General features: G+C 40.7%; 1 protein-coding gene across 1 annotated transcript in view; it reads right to left on the bottom strand.

Annotated features, from left to right (window-relative positions):
• Positions 1 to 22,868, bottom strand: part of Ism1 (isthmin 1) — a 77,477-nt gene extending 54,609 nt beyond the window's left edge. Inside the window, exon 1 of the mRNA XM_059261512.1 lies at positions 22,725 to 22,868. Within this exon, the coding sequence (XP_059117495.1) occupies positions 22,725 to 22,862 (138 nt within the window). The 5' untranslated portion in view covers positions 22,863 to 22,868. The remainder of the gene's footprint in view (positions 1 to 22,724) is intronic.
• Between the last annotated feature and the right edge of the window lie 670 nt (positions 22,869 to 23,538).

Here is a 23,538-nt window from a genome sequence, read left to right as displayed (position 1 = left end):
TATATAACCTGTATGAGATATTTAAGGAGAGAGCTGATTGGGAGAGTAGGGAACAAATGGTCTTTACAATTCAAATCTCAGGATCATGGCCCAAAGTTGCACACTCTTCTAGGCCAGTGGTTCTCACCCTTCCTGATGCTGTGAAATTTTAATACAGTTCCATGTCTTGTGGTGACCCCAACCATAAAATTACTTTTGTTGCTACTTCATAACTGCAATTTTGATACTGTTATGAATCTAAATATAAATATTTTTATAGATAGAGGTGTGCCAAAGGGGTCACAACCCACAGGTTGAGAACTGCTGTTCTAGGCACTATTGATTCCAAGGATTTTTCATATAAAGAGGTCTCTCTGCCATTTCTTTATCTCACAATTTCCTGGAGCTGATTAAAGAAGTTTCATTTGATTTTCAATTTCACATGGCTCAGGGAGACAGTCCAGTGGAAAATGGCAGGAAAATTATCACCATGGATACAAGACAAAGCAGAGGCTTCCGAGTCTGACACAGGAGAAACACACCTCTCTCCTTTTGACATATCTTCCTCAAGTGTGATTTTTGCATCAATAACTTAAGTTTCTTCAAGCCCGAGGAAGGTTAAATATGCTCTTTATACAAAATAGGTCATCCTACAAATACATGAGCAGTACTAAAATGCCTGAATGATAGCTAACAAAAAACTCAGCTGGGAGATTTGGGGAAACAAAACAAAACAAAACAAAGCCACATTATCTCCCCATTTATGTTTGAGTTATGTACTTGAACAGCAAAGTTAATACCATATCTGTGAATCAGAATAACCCCCCATGCAAAATCTCTTTAGCATGTTTGTATGTTCAGTGTGCTACTTATAATTAGGTTCTTTTCAATGGCCTTACCTTGAGAAACAGAACAAAAGAGAGCACACTTTCAGAACTGCATTGCCATGTAACCTGTAGGGCCCTGGGACATACAATGTCCAAGCAAGTAGCCATAAGACATTTTCATGATAATGTCATACAGAACAGTCACACTGCAACTTGACACCCATGGAGAACAGTGGCCAAGAGTTCCTTTGTCTGCAGCAGCAAACTGGTGAGAAACAAGCTCTTCTGAATCAAGTCTCCTCTTCTTGTAGGCTTTTGATTTAGTCTCTGAAAGTGTAAACAGGCCTTTGCATTTATCCATGATTGAGGCAAACTTTCTGCCAGACTGTGTTTATCTTGCCTGCCTTCAGGGAGAGGAATGTTGTAGTTTGACTCTGAAATGTCCCTCACTGGATGATGTGTTTGAACACTAGGTCTCCAGTAGGCGGTGCCGTTTTGCTACTTCTGGTTCTGCTACTGATTCTCTGCTTCCTGATTCAATAAGATGTGAGACACTGTCTCAATTAGCAGACAGACCTGCTGCTGTGCTTACAGACAGCTGGCCCCGCCTCCAAGCTATCATGCACAGCCCCTAGAACCATGGGCCAAAATAAACCCTGCACTCCTTGCTTCTGCCAGCTTTCTGTTTGTTTCTGTTTGCGTTGATGTGTGAGAGCATTATCAAGGCCCACTATTCACATTATCTCTCTAGCTGGCAGATGAGCCAGCAGCTGACACAGAGAGGGATGTTGAGGATGAGCACTCCCTGGTCCAAGCACCAAGAGCATAAAGAAAATGCATTCTCAGCCAGGCAGTGGTGGCGCATGCCTTTAATCCCAGCACTCGGGAGGCAGAGCCAGGCGGATCTCTGTGAGTTCGAGGCCAGCCTGGGCTACCAAGTGAGTTCCAGGAAAGGCGCAAAGCTACACAGAGAAACCCTGTCTCGAAAAACCAAAAAAAAAAAAAAAAAAAAAAAAAAGCATTCTCTGAAAAACTGAGAAGGAAGCCCATCTTCCCTTCTAAGATCTTACCCTTTTAACAAAACTGCCAGCCGCTCACCAACTTTCAGCCCACTCTCACTCCCAATTTCCTCTATGTTCAGTAATAGCCTCTTAACAATAAACATTTACGGCAACTTATCTCAGTTCTCCTTGTCCCTCTCTCTCCCTCTAGCCCATGTGACGGGGGAGAAACACCCATGTTTTAGACAAACTTAATAATCGAACTTTTCTATGTTGGGAGCCAAACAAATGAGAGAAGAAATGAAAGAGAGAAAAATCATCCAACTTGGCAAATGAACTTTAATTTTGATCCGTGTCCTTAAACCTCACACAAGTAAAGGCTTATCATTGTCCTCAAACTACTCATCTTCCTTCCCACAATGTCATCTCCAGCAGGGACACAGACAGCCATTTCACATCATTCTCCACATCTCCTTTTTGTTACCCTGACCTCCAGTTTCACAGAAGAAATAGGAGCTATTGGTTTGCGACATCTCATATTGTGTGTCCACACTCTCAGCTGTACAGCTCGCCTTTCCAACAGCTACCTAAATGAGCTTTTGTGCTTCTATCAAAGGCCAATTCCAAAAGTGAAAGTAAAATTCCCTTGTCACACTCAAGCTCAAGCCTTTCTTCTTTATCAACATTACCGTCTAAATCTCTCTTTCAACTGGATCTTTCTCACCAGCATCCAAAATGGCCTGGTATTTCTTACCTGAAGTCAATCATTAAACTCATAGGACCCATATTCACATCTCTCCTTCAAGGCAAAAATTTCCCAAGTCTTACCTATGTTTTCTATCTCCACTTTCTCCTCACACATTCCTTTTTCTAGCACACACTACAAGTCCCCCTTTAATGTCTCTGGAACTTCCCTCAGTAGCAACCAGTATATTACCCATTTGCACATACATTTCTCTGTCTTCCTCTTTGTTGTGACAGTAGCATTGGGTAGGTTACGGGGCCTTTCTCCTTAAGACATACTCCTCTCCTGGTTCCTATAATCTTACAACTCTTTGAATCCACTCACCATTTTGGCTACAGCACTTCAGTCTCAATTCTTGGTCCACCTAAACACTCCCTTCTCATTATCTTTACTTAGACATCCCATTGGCATCTCATACTATAAGAGTTCAATATAAATCTGCCCTCTGAAGTTCAGTCATCTGCACGCCCTTCTGTGTCAGTCCTAGAACTGTGTCTTGTGCCCATTCTATGCTATGCACTCCGGTCCATATCGCATCATCTATTACCTGGGTTTACAAAACTTTCTACAATGTCTCTGCTCTTCCTTTCCTTTCCCTCCATAGTAGCCAGAGCCATCATTCAAAATCTCTTCAGTGGCTTTTTCCTTGTCAGTCTCAGAACAGTGAGGTTGTTTAACAGGGTCTACAGAATCCATGCCTTTTCCTACAAGTTCATTTATTACGTTTTTTTTTTCTCTTGCAAACATTTCTTCAGTCTCCTTACCTTTCTTAGCCAAGCAAAAATCCTTCCCTCTCAAAGCTCTGGGGCTTCTGAGTTTATCTGCCTGAGCAACATTCCCTCACCTAGTTCTACGTGGAACTGGCCCTTTCTAATCCCTCAGCTCAGGATTTCCCTATCACCTTCCCATCAAGCACTTCTTGATTACTCTCTTTTAGTAGCTACCCCATGGTTATTCCCTATATATATTCCCCATGGCTTCCTGCTGAGCATCACAATCTATAATGATGACTTTCAATATGAATTGTTCTTAATCTCCTCCTTCTAGAACACAAACTTTTTCTCTTGAGTTTTTAACATTTAACATAATGTCTGTTCATAATAGCAATTTGATATACCCAATGATGTGTGAATTAATTCAGTTGTGAGATAGTTGGGCAATGCTCTTTACTTAGATACACATTCCTTCATTTACCTCAGTGGTACTCTGAAATAAAAGAGACAAAATTCTTGCTCAGTTAATGACCTCTCTAGTCCTACAATAATACAACATCAACTGTAATGTCACAGAATACAGGCCTCTTAGAAGTATGCATACTGTGATTCCCTTCATCTAAGAGGCCAATGAACTGTTGAGAAATGTGGCTTATATTAGACAATTTGCTTAGGATTTAGTTAACTTATAATATGATATTTGCTGTATGCAACATGATTGGTATGGTCTTGGCTAACCTCTTTCATTTCCCCAGGTTCTGGACTCTCCATCAAGTATGTTAGTTGAGGTTATTGTCACTGTGACAGGATACCACAAACCAGCTGGGCATTGCTTAATCCAATCAAGTTGACAGTCATAAGCATTAAGATTTAGAAAAAAAATCCCTTCTTTTTTAGACTTTAGATTCTTCACTAGTGAAAGGCAAACACAGGGCTTTCTTCACAATAATAAAAATCCATAGATTTGGTGAGTATTTGCAACCTGTCTTCTAAACAGTGTGCCTCACTCTGGTGGTAGTAGGTCCAGATGAAGGCCTGGTTCAACCCAGTGAGCAGAATGGTTACCATCCCTGCCATAAGTGTATAAGAGTATCTGTCATGTGCCCACATACCCTCAAAGGCATTTCACTTAAACAGTTGGGCCCAGGAACCAGACCTTGCTAGGGCCACACCCGCTGTAATTCTCCCACCAGCAACCACCTCATGGTGAAATAACCAAAGAAAAGTTTGCTTTAGATCTCCTGTGTGGTGGGCTGCAGATGGCCTCCTGATGTCACTCCAGCCTGAATGCCTAGGGTTTTGTGAGTATTGAATTTTTCTTTTAAAGGGAGCCTGTGTAGCCAACAGACGCTCTTCCCATCTGGATAGGCTCCACCAGGCTGGCAGGTTGCCATGGCATTTCTATTTACACCACATTTAAATGGCATGAAAAACACCAACCCAAAGGAACAACAGGCACATACAGGAGCCCTTAGTAAAGTAAATTGAGTTAATGGTTTGAGCAATCTTGGAGCAACCATTCAGAGGTCCAGAGAAAAGATGCAGCCTCATAATTAGAGGGTAACTCTTTGAAGCTGTGACCCCATCCTCTTTGTTTTCCTTCTGCTCACATCAGGAAGGTGGGAATCCTGTTCCTTTTGGCTCCACAGCACACAGTCACATCCTTATTGGGGGCTGTATCATTCTGTAATCGAATCAGCCAGGTCTGGTCCAACCCAATTCCCTTCTTTTCTTCCTGTCTCACCATTTATGAGCAAAACTAGAGCTGAGAAATTAATGTTCATTTTTGGATTACCCCAGACTCTAGAAGAGCCACTGGATGAGTTTCAGGGCTTTGAGGTTGTAGGGAAGATTCTAAAGCAGAAAATCTATCCTCCACAGGTACCTTATGCACAGTCTGATGCATTATTTCCACTTATTGTTTGGAATATAGTCTTTCCTTGAGGTCCTACTGCTCAACAAAGATTGTGAGTTTTTCATGCTTACTCTGCATATTTATTTCATAGATGTTGTTTTGAACTGAGTTCTTTGTCTCCATCAAAATCTCAGCAGGGGACTCTCAAGTGCATTTTCTTGCTTGGACCAAAGAGGAGAGAAGAAAGGCAAGGATCTACTCAGCAGCCTGCTACCAACCAAGTGAACCAATTGTAGATTATGGGACCCCTCCAGGAGTGATGAATTCAGAAGTAGATGACTTACTTGTTCATTTATTTTTTTTGAGTCATATTCTCTTGTAGCTCAGGCTATCTAGAGAATCATTATGTAGCCACAACTGTCCATGAACTACTGATCCCCCAGCTTCCACTTCTCATGTGCACCAACACACTTGTGACTTGGTTACTATAGAGAACTTTATGTGCTGTGGGCTGAAAACTTCTGCAGTAGGTAATTATTTTTGAAAGGATCATTCTGATTTATTTAATTTTGAGCAGGCTGGTGATTCTGATTATAGATGCCTCTTTTTCCACAACCTAGTTCATACTTTATGTTAAACCGAGTACATCCTTTATAAGTAGTTTTTCTTTCTCTGATAGACAATTAGTAACAATCTTTACTTTTTAGTAGGTGTGAAATAATCAATTCTTTTCTAATCCTGACCCAGTATTTGAAAATGCTCACAATGCCAAGAGTTTTTCACACCAGGGTTATGAATAGGGATGTCTAGATGGCTATCAGGGGACATCATATAATGGGCACAGGAGTTTAGTTTGCTCTACTGAAGGGCAGCTCCTAATGAGCTAATGTGTAACAGGACGGAACCTTGCCATTTTACCCAGTTTCAGTACGGTGGTCTTCTGGAGTAGATAATCCTGTTTCATTCCCAAGATCTTACAGAGCCTAAGGAAAGGATTGGGGCATAAATATAATAAGTCAATTAGTTCAAAAGATCCCCTGTGTCAAATAGAAGGCTCTTGGGTCAATGGCTGGAGTTCAGTAGGTTTGGGAGTATGTAACCACAGTGATGTTTATTAAACGGAATGTCCATCTCACACCATTCTCAAAGGTATTTTTTTATTATCTGAAGTTATTGCTTCTCTTTATTGTACATAATGTCCCATAAAGAAGATATATGTCCACAATTGAGCTTTCAAAGAGGACCACGGGGCCAGCTTCATTTAAAGGGAATGAAGTCAAGCAGTAAATTTGCTGGTCACTCTTTTCATAAGAACAGTACCTTAGTCAGCAGTTGGTCTTTGATGTTCTGACAATAGCACTGGGCCTCGAAGGCAGAGGAGCACCCCCAGAACACACAAACCAGTCTACATTCATCAAAAGGTAGAGACCAGATTGCAGGGCAGCATGCAACAGGGAATGAAGAGACTGAGCTAGTCTCTACACTGTTTTCTCTGCTTGCTGCTTTTTTGACTGTATTTTAAACTGGGTATGATATTCACATGGTATTGTACATACATAGTTCAGTAAAATCCATGAGCAGAGGTCACTTGTGTAACTAGCATTCAGATCAACAGAGAGAATACAATCAGCACCCAGAAGGAGCAGCCATCCTAGGCACTTTCTTGACAAAGGTAACCTCTGTCCTCTTTTCCCCTGTGTCCTCCTTTCCATCTCCATACACTCATTTGTCATTGTTTTGATCTTGACATAGATAGGACCATATAGCTGATAGTGTTTTGTGACTGGCTTCTTTCACACAGCATTATACCAATAAACCTATACCTTGGTGGGGTGTAGCTATAATTCGTTCATTCTAAGCATGTGCTCTATTGCCTTCTTATCCATTCTATTATTCATGGCATTTGGGCTGGGTTGAGGTCAAGATGAGTTTAATAATGTTATGATGTTTTTTTCCTCCAGTCTTTGAGTATATTGACTGTGAATACCTCACCAGGGTAGAATTGATGGGGTAGTGGTATGTAGAAAATTTTTTAAAATTTTAAGTTAGTTATTTTAGAAAAACCATTTTCCACAGTGTTTGTATCAATCTACACTCCCACTAGACCACTGGGTTGCTCAACATTATTACTAACACTTAGTGCCTACAAGGATTATTTTCTTCATTTTACCATTCCAGTGGGATAGTGTAGTGGTTTTACATTTTTCAGTGATCATACATTCCTTTATAAGTTGGTTTTTTTGGGTGGGGAGAGAGTTGGGCAGGGGATGTCATTCTATGGTAGAGTGCTTGCCTAGTATGCTCATGGCCTTAGGGTCAATCTCCAGCAGTGCAAAATACAAGTCTTTTTTTTCCCTGTACTTTAGTCAGTGCTTAATTCTGTGACTACTACCAAATGAATGAATTATGTAAGAAATTTGGGTGAGACTGGTTCCAAGTTCATAGTTGAGCCACAAAGAAAGAACAGCTAATGTGTAATGGAATCCAACAGGTTGTGCTCAATAAATGAGAGATGGTCCATTGAGAAGAAAACAAAACAAAGATAAACTTCTTCAGGGTTACAAGGAGGTCAGAGACAGAAAATATAGCATAAAGGAACTGGAATCAGAGTGGCCCATAAGCTGGTTAGATATCAACAAGGTAATGCTGGAACTACAAAAGGAAATAGGACACCACCATTGGGTAGGGAGAACATTCTAAAATCTTGGTCACTTGCTCCCAAAAAGACCACGAGAAGGTGAACTTGTGACATACCTAAGAAAAGGAAAATGATTCATCAGAAGAAGGAATCCTTCTGGGCAGTACCAGTAATTAAGAAGTAGACTATAAGCTCACAGAGTTGATGCAACGCCTGCCCCCAGGCATGCCCTGTTTCTCTTGTTATGTCGAGAAAGGGAAGGTAGGAGAGGGTGCCCCTTCATCAGGGAAAGTGGTTTCAGGCTTAAATTGCTAAAGGTCCATGAGTGCTGAATAACATATTTGTGGGCACAGTTCCATTCCCATCCTGCAGCACACTATGTTTAAGCACAGAAAGGGCAACTATTATAAAGGAAGATGGAAAGAGGTGGACATGTACGCATACCTTGATTCAGAAACAACACTCACTGGGGTGTGATCCTGTGCTGACAGAGCAAACTATGAGAAGAAATATCAATTCCAGCTCTACTCCAGTCTATCTCATGCCTAATTTCTCAGGGGAGGACCTTTGGGGTCTTATCCTTCTGTTCCCTTTCATTCTTGCCCCAAAGCCACACTGAGTAGCCTTACTCTACATCCTCGGAAGATGTCTGGGCTCACTGGAAACTATACTTTTTGTGTACACATGGCAGAAAGGGACGTTTCCTTGTTTCTTCCTTTTTTTTTTTTTAAACCCACAGGAGACAACAGAAGCATAAGCACTGGTGTGAGGCTTATAGTGAGCCTTTCCAATAGAAGGGCAGCTACACAGACCAGCCTGGACCATATTAACTCCACAAAGTGTTTCCCTCTGCATGAAATGCTCACAAGAACACTTGATGTCATAACATTGCCCATCCTCAGTTTCTTCAACTACAAAATGGGGACAATTTTCACAGGAAACTAGGGGAATACAGAATACACATTAAGCACCAATGGCAATGCCTGCCACAGTGTGTGTTAGCTTTCATATCATCATTATCACCACCACTGGTTTTGAAAGTCAAGATCACAGATTAATAGAGCTCCACCTCCCCACCAGATTGCCTGTTTCCCAATGAGAAAATGAAGTTCAGAGACTTGATGTCATTTGTCCAAGGTCACAGAATTTTCAGTATTACCACCTATGCTAAAACTTTACTCTGTGACATGAACGTCATTACAACATTATAAATTCCCAGTGATGTAGCCATTTTGTTCATTTTTACTGAATGGGATGCAGAGGCAAATGCTTTTGCTTTGGACATACTCTTAAGAAACAGAACAGGAAGCAGCCACTCTGTGGAACCCTGTGACTTGATTTGGTTGATGAGATATTAACAGGTGCGGCTTGAGCAAGGGCTAAATTGTGTTCCACACACATGCCTAATTTTGCCTTTCTGTACATTCTTATCACCATGAGATAAAGGTTTAGCAGGAAGCCTGCCAGGCCCAGAGAAGCGGAAGACTCATGGAGCAAATACAAACCCAAGGCAAGAATTGTTGGGGTACTTACCCAGGTCTGAACTCTAGCTGACCCACTGGCTGATGAAGGTGCAGATTCATGTTAATTGTTATAGGCTGCTGAGTTTTATGTGCAATTAATCCTGTAAAATTATTAGGGGGTAACTGAATAATATGGAACCTATGTTAACTGCTTTCTGGGTGTTCGGAAGCACACCTCTGGACTAGTGAGTGCTTTTTGAGTTGTTATCTGCCTGTGATTAAGCTGGGAACCTTGTCAAAATGTAAGTTCTGAGTCAATGATTCTGGGATGGACACAAGGAGATGCTAGTGCTGCTGGTCCACAGTATTCTGGGTACGAGAGCTGCAAAGTCATCTTGAGTTTCTCCTGTGGGCTCCTGGGCCATGACTGCATTTGGTGAACACTCAAACAATAGACAGGTCACCTTTGGTGTAAAAGGGCAATCCTTGCCCTCATAATCAGAATCCTGTGGGAGTCAGACACACTCCACGCTGCTCTGACATGCATCTTGGCCAGAAGATGAGCCCATGTTAATATTTCCTCAGTCTGTCTTTTGAGATTGTCTGTCTTTAAATTCTTATTATTTCTGTTTCTTGGAATTTAAAGCTTCATAGCAATCCATTTGGCTGACAATTCATTCCGAGATCACAACCCATACTGGACTTTAAGTCATAACTCAGTTGAGGTAGAAAAGCCTTCCCCTAGTTTTCTCAATTCGCTGTCAGACAGGAAACGGGGAGGTTGATGAGGAAGGCACACTGGACAGTAGCAAGCACACAGGCACCTTGACCACATTTTTAATCTGTTTTCTGGTCTATCACCTACCTTTTGTTCCCCACCCTCACTCCACAGTGACCACCACATCACTGCCATTATGTCACCCGGGTAACTGAGCCATACAGAATTTTGTACTTTGGTTGTCCTGAAAGGAAATAAAAACTCTTTCCAAGGATACAGGATTTTTTCCTCTCCTTCAGATTCTTACAATACATTGGAGGTCAAATACTGATATTTTAATTAAGGAAAATATCTTCCTGGAATTCAGCTTCTAAACGCTGTGAAGTTCTTCAAAGGTGCCACAGGGTTGCTGTGGATCCTAAGCACATTATGTAAGTGCATTAAAAATATTGCCATGATTTCTTAATAAGTTAAACATGCAACATCCATATGACCCAACCATTTTTCTCCTAAATATATACTCAACAGAAATGAAAGCATATGTTTACAGAAATGTTCACAGTATTTCCATTTTAAAGTTCCCAAATAGGAAACAACTTAATGTTTTTCAGTGGGCCAATGGATTACATACTGTAGATGGAGCCATATAATTGAATACTAATTGACAGTAATAAGGACCAAGTGTAATTGTCAAATTCATTATGTGAGTAAAGAAGCCATATCATGTGTATGAATGAACTAACAAAGAATCCAGGAAATACAAAACAAATCTATAGTGGTAGAAGGCCATTCAGTGGCTGCCTAGAGCTTTCTAGATATCACAAAGGGGCACAAAGAAATGCCTGGAAATTTACTACCTTGGTGATGGTGATGTTCTCACAGGTGTCTAGGTTGTCAAAATAGCCATGTTAAAGCTATATAGTTCATCACTTATCAATTATATCTCAAAAGGTTGTATTTTAGAAAGTAATAAATGACTACATCCCTTATTTCCATTATCATTTCCAAAATATGAAGTGTGTGTGTGTGTGTGTGTGTGTGTGTGTGTGTGTGTGTGTGTGAATCATTCTTATTGACATGAGTATTTTATTTGGATGCTGTAGAAGTTAATGTGTGGGGTGAGCATGGAATTATTTCCAGATTACTGGATCCTTCATGTACATCCTAGCCATACCTTGTTGTTTGAAAATAGATATGTGGTGTCCGGCAGGAAATGGCCTGGCCTATTGCCTTCTATTTCTATATTCTTTTTTTCCAGGTCACTGCTATTGAATACCTGGAGATTGGATTGCTCTAAATTGTTCAGTTTCAGGGGCCCTGCTTCAGTTGTCTTCCAGGAAGAACAGGAAGGCAGCTCTCTCACAGAGGGATGTTAGTCACAGAGAGCACTTTATGCAAGATGATTCACTTTACTACGATGGGCAAAGGTCAACGCCAACAGGAAGAAGGAGTCACTAGCCCTCTGTTTTCACTTCTGCTAAGTTTACAGAAATAACTTTCAGTGACATCTGCTGGTCTGTGTTTGGGGAGTTGATGTTATTTATCAAGGTGCCCTGCCCTGCCATCTCAGGCATTTGATGACAACCACGCAGAACTCTGAGGAGTTCCCATAGTCATTCATCCTCTCATTTAAAAGAGTAAGTGACTACAGGGGTTAATTTTTCAATGGAAAAGGGGCCAGTCATATTCCTGAGCACCAGGAATTTGTAGTCTTTACCTAATTCTGATCTTTGTTACCCATGAATTTTCCTATCTGTGGGAAGGTGTGAGACATTGACTACTGTTACTGGCCAATAGCACAGCCCTTTCTGAGGCTTACAAACAGTTACTTAATTGTTGTTACTGACAACAAACGGAGGTGTCTCATGGAAGCTCTGCTCTGTCTTCCCGGTGGTGTTCTACTCTGGAGCTATCTAGACAGGAAGTCACTATAATGTTTAGGTGTAAAGTATGTCACTTCGTTTTTGAGTCTTCCAAAAGCAAACCTGAGATACCTCCCAGACAAGACTCCCAGAATTCCTAGAAGAAAAGGAAAAGGTAGAAAGGGAAGGGAGGGAGTATAAGAGAATAGAAAAGTAGCTAGCATGGACAGCAGTGCTCATCACTAAGGAATGCAGGACATTACCGTGTTGGCTTGATCGGCACAGTATTTGATCTTACTTCGTGACTAATAGGCACAGAAGACAGCAAGTTGTTTTTCTTTTTTCTTTTATGCACCTGAGTGTTTTACCTGCCCATGGAGGCCAGAAGAGAGTGTCAGATTCCTTAGAACTGGACTTACAAATGTCTGTGAGCTGCCGTATGGGTGCTGGGAACCAAACCCAGGTCCTCTGCAAGAGCAGCAAGTCCTCTTAACTGCTGAGCCATATTTCCACCCCAGAAGACAATTTAATGTATTTCATTCCCACAGCTTTGTTTGAACTTCATACATAAGGCTTTAAAAGATGCAAAATGAGACTATTTTCCCTCCAACAACATACTCCTTTGTCATTTCTTTGAACTCATGGAATGTAATACAAGATTAACCAGACACTTCTGTCTTAGCCCCTAAATAATCTGTTTGGGAGCAAAGAAGCAGGGGGAGTGTGATGGTTATTATTGATTGTCAACAAGATTATATCTGGAATTAACTAAAAACCCAAGTTGCTGGGCATACCTCTGAGGGATTTTTAGTTACTTGGATCATTTGAGGTAAAATTTTATACACACACACACACACACACACACACACACACACACACACAAACACATACACACACGTATATTTCATTCTATCAGTTTTGTTCCTCTAAAGCAATGGTTATCAATCTTCCAAATGCTGTGACCCTTTAGTACAGTTCCTCATGTTGTGGTGACCCCCAACCATCAATTTATTTTTGTTGCTACTTCATAACTGTAATTTTGCTACTGTTATGAATCATAATGGAAATATCTGTGTTTTCCAGTGGTCTTAGGTGGCTCCTGTGAAGGGCCTATCCAACCCCCTCGCCCTCAACATCAAAGGGCCGCAACTCACGGTTGTGAACCGCTCCTCTAGAGAATCCTGACTAATACAGATTCTTTACTGTAATTGAAGAAAGGGACTTTGTCTCTACAATCCAAGTTACAAAATGATGAACCAGGGGTTGGTTGGAAGAGAAGAATTATCTTAGAAGCTGAAAGGAAAAATAGAACCAAAGAAAGCACTGAAATATTGTAAAACAAACCCAAAGAAAATATGCTAAAGAAATGGATAACTGAAATTGGAACAGAGAGAGGACTGTTATATAATGATCTTCAAACCTGTGCAACATTTCTTGGAAAGAGAGCAGGCACCTGCCTATGAACACTGGGGAGATTAAAAAATGAACACGGAATTACATTATAGCTCAAGGGACCTAAAGGCATATCAAAGTAAGAACGTTCTGAAGATGAGGATAAAAAATATTTGAATGACACAGAAGATATTTTGGGGTTCATCTGGAGGTTTGACACCCCAGATGTAATCTTCTTTAATAACAGACAATTCTCAGGACATCCTTCTATCCCAAAGATCAATATACTTTTTAGAGTATGGCTTGAAGGAAATGATTAAGAACTTGTGTAAGTAGTAGAGCTTTTTTTTTTTTTTTTTTTGTTTTTTTGTTTTTTTGTTTTTGTTTTTCGAGACAGGGTTTCCCTGTGTAGCTTTGCGCCTTTCCTGGAACTCACTTGGTAGCCAAGGCTGGCCTCGAACTCACAGAGATCCGCCTGGCTCTGCCTCCCGAGTGCTGGGATTAAAGGTGTGCACCACCACCGCCCAGCTCTTTTATTTTTCTAAAGAAATAAAATTATAGTGTTTCAGTTCAACATAACCAACCAAGCATCTGTGTTCACCTCTTTTCTTCTTTAAATTATGAGATGTCATAAGAAATAGGAAAATCACCTGGGAGGGGGAACAGGCTTCTAATAGACATAATACAATGACAACCAATCAAAAGTTAGTATATTTCAGGGTTGAAAGTATAGAAGAACAGTCTTCAGAAAACTTTGTCCTTAAGAAAAATTTCCTTAATAGTATCAAGAACAGTTTAATTTTAATTACTAGATATCCACTCACAAGAAATGAAAACATTTGTTTATAAAAGGACCAGTGGTAGTCACATGATCTTACCTACACTATACAAAACTTTCCAAATATCCATCGATGGGGAGTGGATAAACAAATCATGGAATGGCTACATGATGGAATATCAATAAAGAAGGGCAATCTACCGATACACTTTTTCAAAGAATCTCAAAAATAGCACATTAAGTAAAAAATAACAAATACATAGAAAAATGTACACAGTGCAATTTAATGGGTGTGAGCACTGGGGCAGGCAAAGCTAATCTGTCCTGGTGGGCATCAGGAAAGGATGAACTGTTTACTAATGTACGTCACTTGAAAGCCTTCTAGGGTGACGGGGAACGCTATATTTGATGGCAGCTATATGGCCACATACAGCTACCAAAAATGCAGCTGAACTCTTGGAATTTGTCCACTTTATTGCCTGTAAATCATATGTTGTTTAAAGACTTTTTGAATTTAGAGAGGAAGGGGAAGGGAGAGGGAAAACAAAGGAAAGAATGGGGAAGGAAGGCAATGGAGAGAAAGGAAGTGGAGAGGTGGGAGAGGATGAAGTAAGATGAGAAGGAGCCGTAGACTTTGGGGGAGAGCCCAAGGAATGCTTCCTTCAGTCCTGGGGTTCAGAGTGCTTGGATGTGACATTCACACCCGACATACACTACAGCAGCTCAGGTATGAGCAGCTGCTGGATAAATCACCTAAGATGACGCAGCCAGGATGTAAAGTATGTTTTCAAAACAAACGAAGAGCACAGGAGAAAAAGGAAACACTGAAGACAGACCTTGAAATCTCGATATTAGCTTTGTACTTGGATAAGAGTCCCAGAAGAACAGTATATGGATACTGGAAATAAACAAAGAAAAATTTCTGAGCAGAGCACAAGCTTGGGGCTTCACATGGAAAGATTATATACACCATGTGCCGAAAAGGACTCAGAACCAATCCCTGACTCTAAGCACAACCTGATGAAATTTATGAACATTATGAGTAAAGAGAAAAATCTTAAAAGCTTCAACTTTGTTTTTTAGGGGGTCAGGGGTTTGTTACAGTGGTAGAACCCTTGCCTAGTATGTTTCAAAAGCCAAATGCTAAGAAGTTCTATTAAAATTTCCCGTGAAACATGAAATAATGTAATAAAGTGAATAATATCTTCAAAATTCTGAGAGTAAACAATATAACTCAGTCAGCTGCCAAATTGGCATCACATATAAGAACCAAATAAAGGTGTCTGAAAAATGTAAGTTCTTGGAGACTTTTGTAGTTGATAAACTGTTTATAAAAACACTTTTTAAAGAATGTATTCAGCAACATAAAAAGTGGAAATATGAGAGCTACGAAGCTGCAGATAAAGAATGAGACATTTTGCCGTTAAAGCAAAATAATTCTTGAGAACATAATAAAACTAGTAACAACTGGTCACCAGGTATAATAAAAAGGCAAAAGGAAAAAGAAAAAAAGGAAAATTCCAATACTAAAAGTTCACAAAATATAATTTAAAAAAATCTACACAGAGAAACCCTGTCTCGAAAAACCAAAAAAAAAAAAAAAAAAAAAAAATCTAGAGACAACCTACAGACAAGACAGAAAGAGTCAGAATCCTCTTTTGTTTGGGAATATAAGTTACACGTACTGACTGATTTTCAGCATTAATAGAAATATGTGAGCAAAATTATGGTTTTAAGATTTTTTAAAGGAATAGCAATAGGACACATTGCTTCCATAATTTGATGAAAAGCAAACAAAATAAATAAATTTAAATGCTAAGTTTTAAGCTCCAATCTCTCATAAAGCACTTTGCTAGCCCTTGAAATGACACTAGATTATAGTTATAGAGAGGTTAGCTCTCTTGCTAGGGTCACACAGATAAGTTGATGATAGGCACAAAGAAACAATCAGAAATTTAAGGACAACAAACACCTTGGAAAATATATCTTCAAATTTATCAGTAATAAAGTAATTAATTATAAGTGGTTAATATTCATTGATTTCATAGATAAAGAAATTGAGGCAGAGCTCATCAATATCAGATATTTACAATTTTGAAATCAGAAAAGCTTGAAACTAAAGGTTGAAAACTATACACAAATAAATGCCCCCCCCAAAAAATCCCAAAACGGATTCAGAGTAACAACTTAAAAAACAAAAAAAATTAATATACATGTAGTACAAGAGATTAATGGGAAGTCTCACCTCAATAAAACTACAATACCTCAAAGACATTTATGTCTTAACACTATGGATTATAGAAATATAAATTTAAAAATGTACATAATGATAGTAACAAGAAGAAAAAAGGGTACAATGGCAGGGTAAGACCATAATGAGTTTGTTTCAAGAGTCATCAGATAAATCAAGGTATGGAGGCTTATATAATCCAATTAACAACCTTGGCCCTATAGGTCTTATTATATAAGACTTTATATACTATATGTGCAAGTATAGACTATGAAGAACACAGAGCAGTGGTAAATGCTTAATTATGCACAAACCTTACACTATTAAAATGAAAATTCAGTTGATAATGTATGATTTTTCTCAGAAACATAAATGACTACAAACAACTAAAGAAATATTACGTAATTTAAATAGGCCACTGACAGTGGAATCACCTAGACTCTGAATCAGAGATTCCAATCAAGGAGATAGCAAGACGAAGAAGATTTTAAGAGTATTCTAATGTTATTTTGCTTGACATTCAATTTTTATTATTTAAAGTGCTAGTAAAAAAAAAAAAGAAAGAAAGAAAGTTGAATCTTTGCCATGAGTGTATAAGATACTACTAAAGTGTAATGTCAGCTCCCATACATACACTAAGGGCAAGCTAACACTTGCAAGCAGGTATTGCTAAGTGCCACTTTTCTAGATTCCAGAACAAAATTGATGAACATAACAGAAAATAATACCTACTTTCAAAAGCATTCAAACCTAGAAAGTAACCTATAAAACAAAAATGTTAAAAAAATTTTTTTTTATTTCCTTGTTTGTTTCCTAAAAAGAGAGAGAAAGAAGTAATAGAGTTGGATGAGTGGGAAGGTGGGGAGGGGAAGCCATGGCCAGAATATATTGTATGAAAAAAATTATTTTCAATTAAAAAAATCAGTTTTGATAAAAAACAAACATAAAACCTTTCTCAAGAAACATACGCCTCTATTTGTCCTAGACAGGAGAGGTAAAGGCAAGAAGACATTTAAAATAATTCTCAGCTGGGCGGTGGTGGCACATGCCTTTAATCTCAGCACTCAGGAGGCAGAGCCAGGTGGATCTTTGTGAGTTTGAGGCCAGCCTGGTCTACAGAGCAAGATCCAGGAAAGGCACAAAGCTACACAGAGAAACCCTGTCTCGAAAAACCAAATAATACTAATACTAATACTAATACTAATACTAATACTAATACTAATACTAATACTAATACTAATACTAATACTAATACTAATACTAATAATTCTCATTAAAATTTTAGTAATTTAAAGCAAAACAAATCTATAAAGTTCACTGGGATATATTTAATATAGATTTTTCAAGAATTGTTACTAACATTGATTGATGTGTGTGTGTGTGTATGTGTGTGTGTGTGTGTGTGTGTGTGTGTAAGAGAGCATGTGTGAATGTGTATGTGTGTGTGTGTGTGTGTGTGTGTGTGTGTGTGTGTGTAGGTGTGAACTCACACACCACAGTGTAATTTTGGAGGTCAGAGGGCAACTTATGGGGAGACGGTTTTCAACTTCCAAAATGTGAGTCTCTGCGGTGAACTAATATCCTCAGAGATCCTTGTGCTTGGTGACAAAAGCCTTTAGCTGCTGAGTTATGTTACTGACCCATATACTCGAAATAAAACAAAACAAAACAGGATATTAATCCTATTAAAACATATTACATAACTACACTACACAAAACACAGTAATAAATGTACATGAATAGATGTGTGACAAAACAGACTTACAGATGTGAAAAGCTTAATATATGACAAAGTGGAGCATTTAACAAGTTTGACAAGACAACTGGTTATTCTCTTGGGCAAAAAAAAAAAAAAAAGTTATATATTTAAAATCCAGAAATAACTTCAAAGTAGACTGCTGTTCTAGGACAGTTTAGCTATAAACATATTTGAACAGAATGTATTTTAAAGATTTTTATAATCCTTAACAAAAGGCCACTAGGGAAAAGATTGGGAATTGAATACATTTAAGATAGCCAGCTACTACATGGCCAAAAGTAGCACAAGCTAAGCAAGTTGGTCAAGACATTTACAAAACCCATAAAACAAAAGATCAAGGTTGTATTTGCAAGAATTCCTTAAGATTCATACAGGCCTTTGTAATGTAACTTGGTGGCTCACCCAGCTAGAACCAGAACCTGTATCCTGTCCCTGAGAATCAAAGCTGATCCCAAGATGTGAAAGATTGTTAAGGGGTCTTACACCTGCTTTCATTTGTTTTCTGCTCTGGGCCTACCATACGGAGATAAAGGTGAGAAGGTATGTGGAGAAAACAGGTGGGCGATAATAAGCAACAACCATCAAACTTATGAATGAGGTCATTAACACTACCTCATCCCCATTATAACAACAGAGGGCTTAAATACATGAATAATTTAAGGAGAGATGAACAGAAGAACCCACCCAACTGAGCCTGGAGCTAGATGCTGCCCTACAAACTCATGAGCAACTAAAACTATGGCTGCATTTAAGCCACTAAAGTGTGGAGTGGTTTGTTATACAGCAGTAGGGAAGTGGACAATTATCCATCACGTAGAAAGGGTTCCAGTGATGAGAGTAATTGACTGACTGGAAAGTGGGGATACAAGTTGGGAAGCAAGAAACATAAATGCCTATTAACTTGAATCAAAGCTGGAGGAATCTTGTTGACAGAAGAGAACAAGAGCTTGGACTCTGTAGTCAGCCTGCCTCGGTCCAAGACCTGGACCTGCCCTTCCCCCACCCCAGCTCTGTAGCTTTGAGCACACTACATCAATCTCTTCAGTTCTCCACGTCCTCATCTGCGGAATGGACCAGTCCTTTGTCTGTCATTTCACGTCCTGGGTTTTAGTCACTAGCCATCAAACGTAGTCTAAAAATACTAAATGGAATATTTCAGAAATAGATAATCTGTAAATTTTAAGTGGCACACTGTGATGCAATCTATCTTTACTGAAAGTTTTTGTTCTTTATCATAGTGTGTGTGTGTAGAGGGGTAATGGTGCTTGCAGGGTTTGGCACTATCTGGGGTTTTGGGTGTTCACCAAGGATGAGGAGATGACTGTCAATCTCCTGGAGTCCCTGTGAGGAGCTTCATTTAATAGTGGTTTTTCTTCCAGTGCTGTATGGCCTGGATGAAGCAGGGAGTACACGAAGCTGCACTGTTTTATTGAAGGCAACAGGCGAATAAAGGGGCAGCATGCTTGCTCGTAAAGATGACAGATCAAGAACAAACTCTTTTCATTGAAGTTCAGAGTTCGGTTTCCTTTCATGCTATTGTAAAAATAACCAATTTGGCATTTTATTAAACTTGCTTAAATCTCACTGCTTTAATGAGGTTGGGTTTTACTACTAAAATCACAATTTTAAATTTGAGTGAGATTTATTAAAAGGTACATGAGAATTCCATTTAAAAAGGAGATAGCATTATTTTGATTATAATTGTTATTGTCTGTAGAGCCTATATTTTGAAATGTTCAGTCTTCCAGACTGCTTTTATTATATGCAATTGTTTTCTCATATCATTTAATTAAAGGCATATGAAAAAAACTAATCAGAGAATCTGACCAGTGCAAGATAAAGTTATGCTAGCAAAACATAAGATATCAGTCAAAAGTAAAAAAAAAAAAAAAAACTTGGCCATTTCATGAATTTTTATACAGCTAATCATGACAACCAAGGCTTTCTTACTGGATATTTTATGACTTACTAACCAACAGAGAGATATTGTGTGCTCAAAACATTTCATTGCTACATCATAGCAGCATAACCTGTAGGGATGGAACAGTCACAAAAGAAAAAACAACCCCCCCCAATTCAATTTCCTAGAATTCCCTGGAACTACCAAAGAAATCTTGTTGACAATTCTTAAGTGTGTTTACATATTGATATAAGTACAGATGCCTATATATACATGTATGTATTGGTAGTTGGCACGATTAATACGTGTGCATTTGAAAATGTAACTTGTTTAAAAGTTGTCCCTCTTTTGTAGCCAGTATTATGAGTTTACCAAGAACTTGGAATATTGATATATAATTTGAAATACAACATACAAAATATAAGGCATACATCTTTACACTATAAAATAAGAAAAGCAAATTAAGGGGCGTTTTAGCTCTTCAGCTTTGGAGTGACTTCCCTAACCTCAGTTTCTCCACTTGACAGTGGGATGATGGCAGTACCTAGTTCCTGAAGTTCTTCTCTTTGAGCTTAGAGAAGTTAATATGTGTAAAGTGCTAGGAGCATTGCTTGTCATATATAAAAGGCACTCAAGAAGTTTCCAGCTTTTGCTGGTATTTTGAGTACTTTTATTGGATATCCTTGATCCATCCAAGTCGCCAAATCTTAAATAAAAGGTATGCCTCTTTTTAAGTAATTCCAAATACAGTGCAATTGAGGCAAATTCGTGGGACCACTGAGTTTCTGATAACTAAGAAGGACTTTGGCACCATAGAGCCAAACGATTTAGACTGGGTTTAAAATTGGATTCAAAATGTCCAGAAAACAGAAAGAATTCAGCAGTCATAGTTTAGTCTTCAAATACACCTGCTGCTAGCAAATGCATTCTTTTGCACCCGACAGACAGCAGATAAATGTCTTTTGCAGGTTTAGCTGGCTCAGTCCATTGAATCATACTGCCTTGAGCCCAAGAAATAACTCTGGTCAGGAAGAATATAAAACTTTTATAAGAAGAAATTACAAAAAGAATAAAGTTACAAACTAAGCTGTTAAAATCTTCACTGGGCTTGGTTAAGTGGGAGCTTTGGATGCTCACCATGACTGAACACTGTAGCAAGATAAACTGAAGCTACTGGATTAGCAGCTACTTAGGACCCCAGATATTCCTAGAAGCAGAACTCTTTTTAAATCTTCTGCCTTTGGGGGGCTGTTCTTCAGCAAAAGCCCTCTGAGAATCCTATCCAATTCCACCAGCTGCTTCTCTCATTAACTTACTGTTGGGGTGGAAAAGGCCAACCGGAGATTATTCTAATGATAGCAAGCACCTCATAAAGAAATCTGCCAAATTTACTTTTCCATAGAACATCATTTTTACAGCTTTTCATGAGTCCATGAGGAAAGAAAGCATTACATATAAAATACGATTTCCAGAAGTCTTGAAGATATTAAGAATTACTCCTTCAGTGTTTGGCATGGGGAAATATCTGTCACTGTACAGGTTTACTCAAAGGGTAATGTGAGAGGCTCCTACAAAATCAGAGTGTTTTTAGAAGGGTCGGAGAACATTTAAGTTTGAGGTATGTATTTTTGCAGGCCTGGATTGCATTTATAAGGGTCACCTTGCTTTAGTCTAACAGATAATGGGCTTTTAACCAACAGGTGGGAATGTGAGAATTCTAACAGGTTTCTTAATCTCTCTGTACTTTAATTTCATAATCAGTAAGGCAGAGAGATTAACAATCTTGAAATGAGGGTTATGATGAGATTAAATGAGCTAAATCCCGTAACAGTCTTAAAACGGTAGCATAGTAAATACCTGCTATAAAGCTGTTTAAATAAATGCTCTCAACAACTTTTTTCTTGCAAAAAAAAAAAAAAAGGCATAAAGATGTAAACATATCGACATTGCAGAGTGAATAGTTTTAGTAGGCCTGACTTGATTTCTTTGGAGACTGGAGAATCCCGGCTGTGTCTTGAAGAAAATCTTGGCTCACTTCTGCTAGCTCTCCGGGTTTGCACCTGTCATATCCCTCAAATCGTGAGACCGGCTTTCCAGAGTCGCAGCAGAAAAGCCCATGTGGGCAACCTTTAATCAGCAAAATTCACCTGTCATCTCAAGGCCCAATATATGCCCCCAGGCCTCGCCTCTTCCCCTGTTTGGAGCTGAAATGGATCAATGGAATCCTATCACCAAAGAAACCTTTCGAAGGGGGTGGTCACTGGGAAGAAGTCTCTGCTACAAGTTTAAAAGCCTCAAGTAATTCCAGACCAGATCTCCACAGATGCCTTGACTATGACCTTTGCAAGGTACAAAGGGGCACAGAAGGTGAAGGAATCACACAGACAAGGTTGAGGTGTCTGGCTATACTCCAGAAATTATGTCTTGACCTCTAACACCGCTTGCACACCCATCAGAGTTCTTTCTCCTAAATACAGTTTGGAGATTTATCTTATAAGGCCTCTTTGTGTCTTGTCGCCTCACCTCTATCCTTCCTTGCCTTCAGACATGTCACTCAGTCTCTGAAAGCACCGAGAAGCAAAAGCATCCTCCAGCCGGCCTGCACATCCCAAGCCTAACATCCCTTCCTGGTGCCTGACCTGTGACAGATCTGAGCAGTGCTTTAGGTAGTAGACCTTGCAGCCAGCCTGGTCTCCACACATAGCCTCAACCCCCTGATCACATAGCCAGGGAGCTTCTGCCTTAGCAGAGTCGCCTAGGCACAAGTGCTCTTTGGTAGAACGGAGGACCCGCCTCCGGGCACGTTCCTTGCCTGCCACCCTGCTTCGCGCAACCACGCACGCCCCCTCCGGCGGCGCACTCACCTGCAGCTGAGACCCGCTGACGTTGCCCGCGGCCGCGTCTGGCCGGTCGGCGGCTCCGGATCCGCGCAGAACCGTGATGTGCAGCGTGAGCAGCAGCAGCCCCAGCAGCAGGAGCAGTTCCGCGGCCAGGCGCACCATCCTCTTGAGTCGCGCGGCTTTAGGACCCCGCGCGGCGGGCGGCGGCGGCGGAGGCGGCAGCGGCGGCGGCGGCAGCGGCGGCGCCGGGGGAGGAGGAGTCGGAGCCCCAGAGCCCGGCTGCGCTGCTCCGGCCTCGGCCCCCGCCGGGGCCCCGCTCCCCGGGCCCGCAGGGTTGGCTCTGGGCTCGGCCGAGCGCGCGGGGCCCGGGGAACAGGAGCAGCCGCCACCGCCGCCCCCACACCACAGCGGAGCCACCGCGGGGCCGGGGACGTCCAAGCCGGTGGCCGAGCAATCCCAGGCGCTGTCCGGCGGTGGCGGTGGGGACGCGGGGCTGTCCGAGACCCAGGCCAGGCCAGGGTCCACCCTGCGGGCAGGGAGATGCGGGGGCGGCGGCGGGGCGGACGCAGCCGAGCCCCCGAGCGCACATGGGAGCCCCAGATGTGGCCGCGGTGCCGCAGCTGGAGCGGGAACCGCCGCCAGAGGAGCGCGGGCAAGAGGTGGAGGAGAAGGAGGAGGAGGAGGGCTTCAGCGGCCGCCCGAAGTTACCTCCACTCTCGGCTCCCCCGCCCCTGCTGCCCTGAGCCACTCACCCTCAGAGCCACCACCTTCCTCACTCCGTGCTCCTCGGGGCCGCCAGCCTCGTAGCCCCGCACGCCCAGTCCCCGGAATGGTTGGC

The sequence above is a fragment of the Peromyscus eremicus genome, chromosome 4 (assembly GCF_949786415.1).
Source record: "Peromyscus eremicus chromosome 4, PerEre_H2_v1, whole genome shotgun sequence".
Lineage (NCBI taxonomy): Eukaryota > Metazoa > Chordata > Mammalia > Rodentia > Cricetidae > Peromyscus > Peromyscus eremicus.
This window is presented reverse-complemented; position numbering and strand designations above follow the sequence as displayed.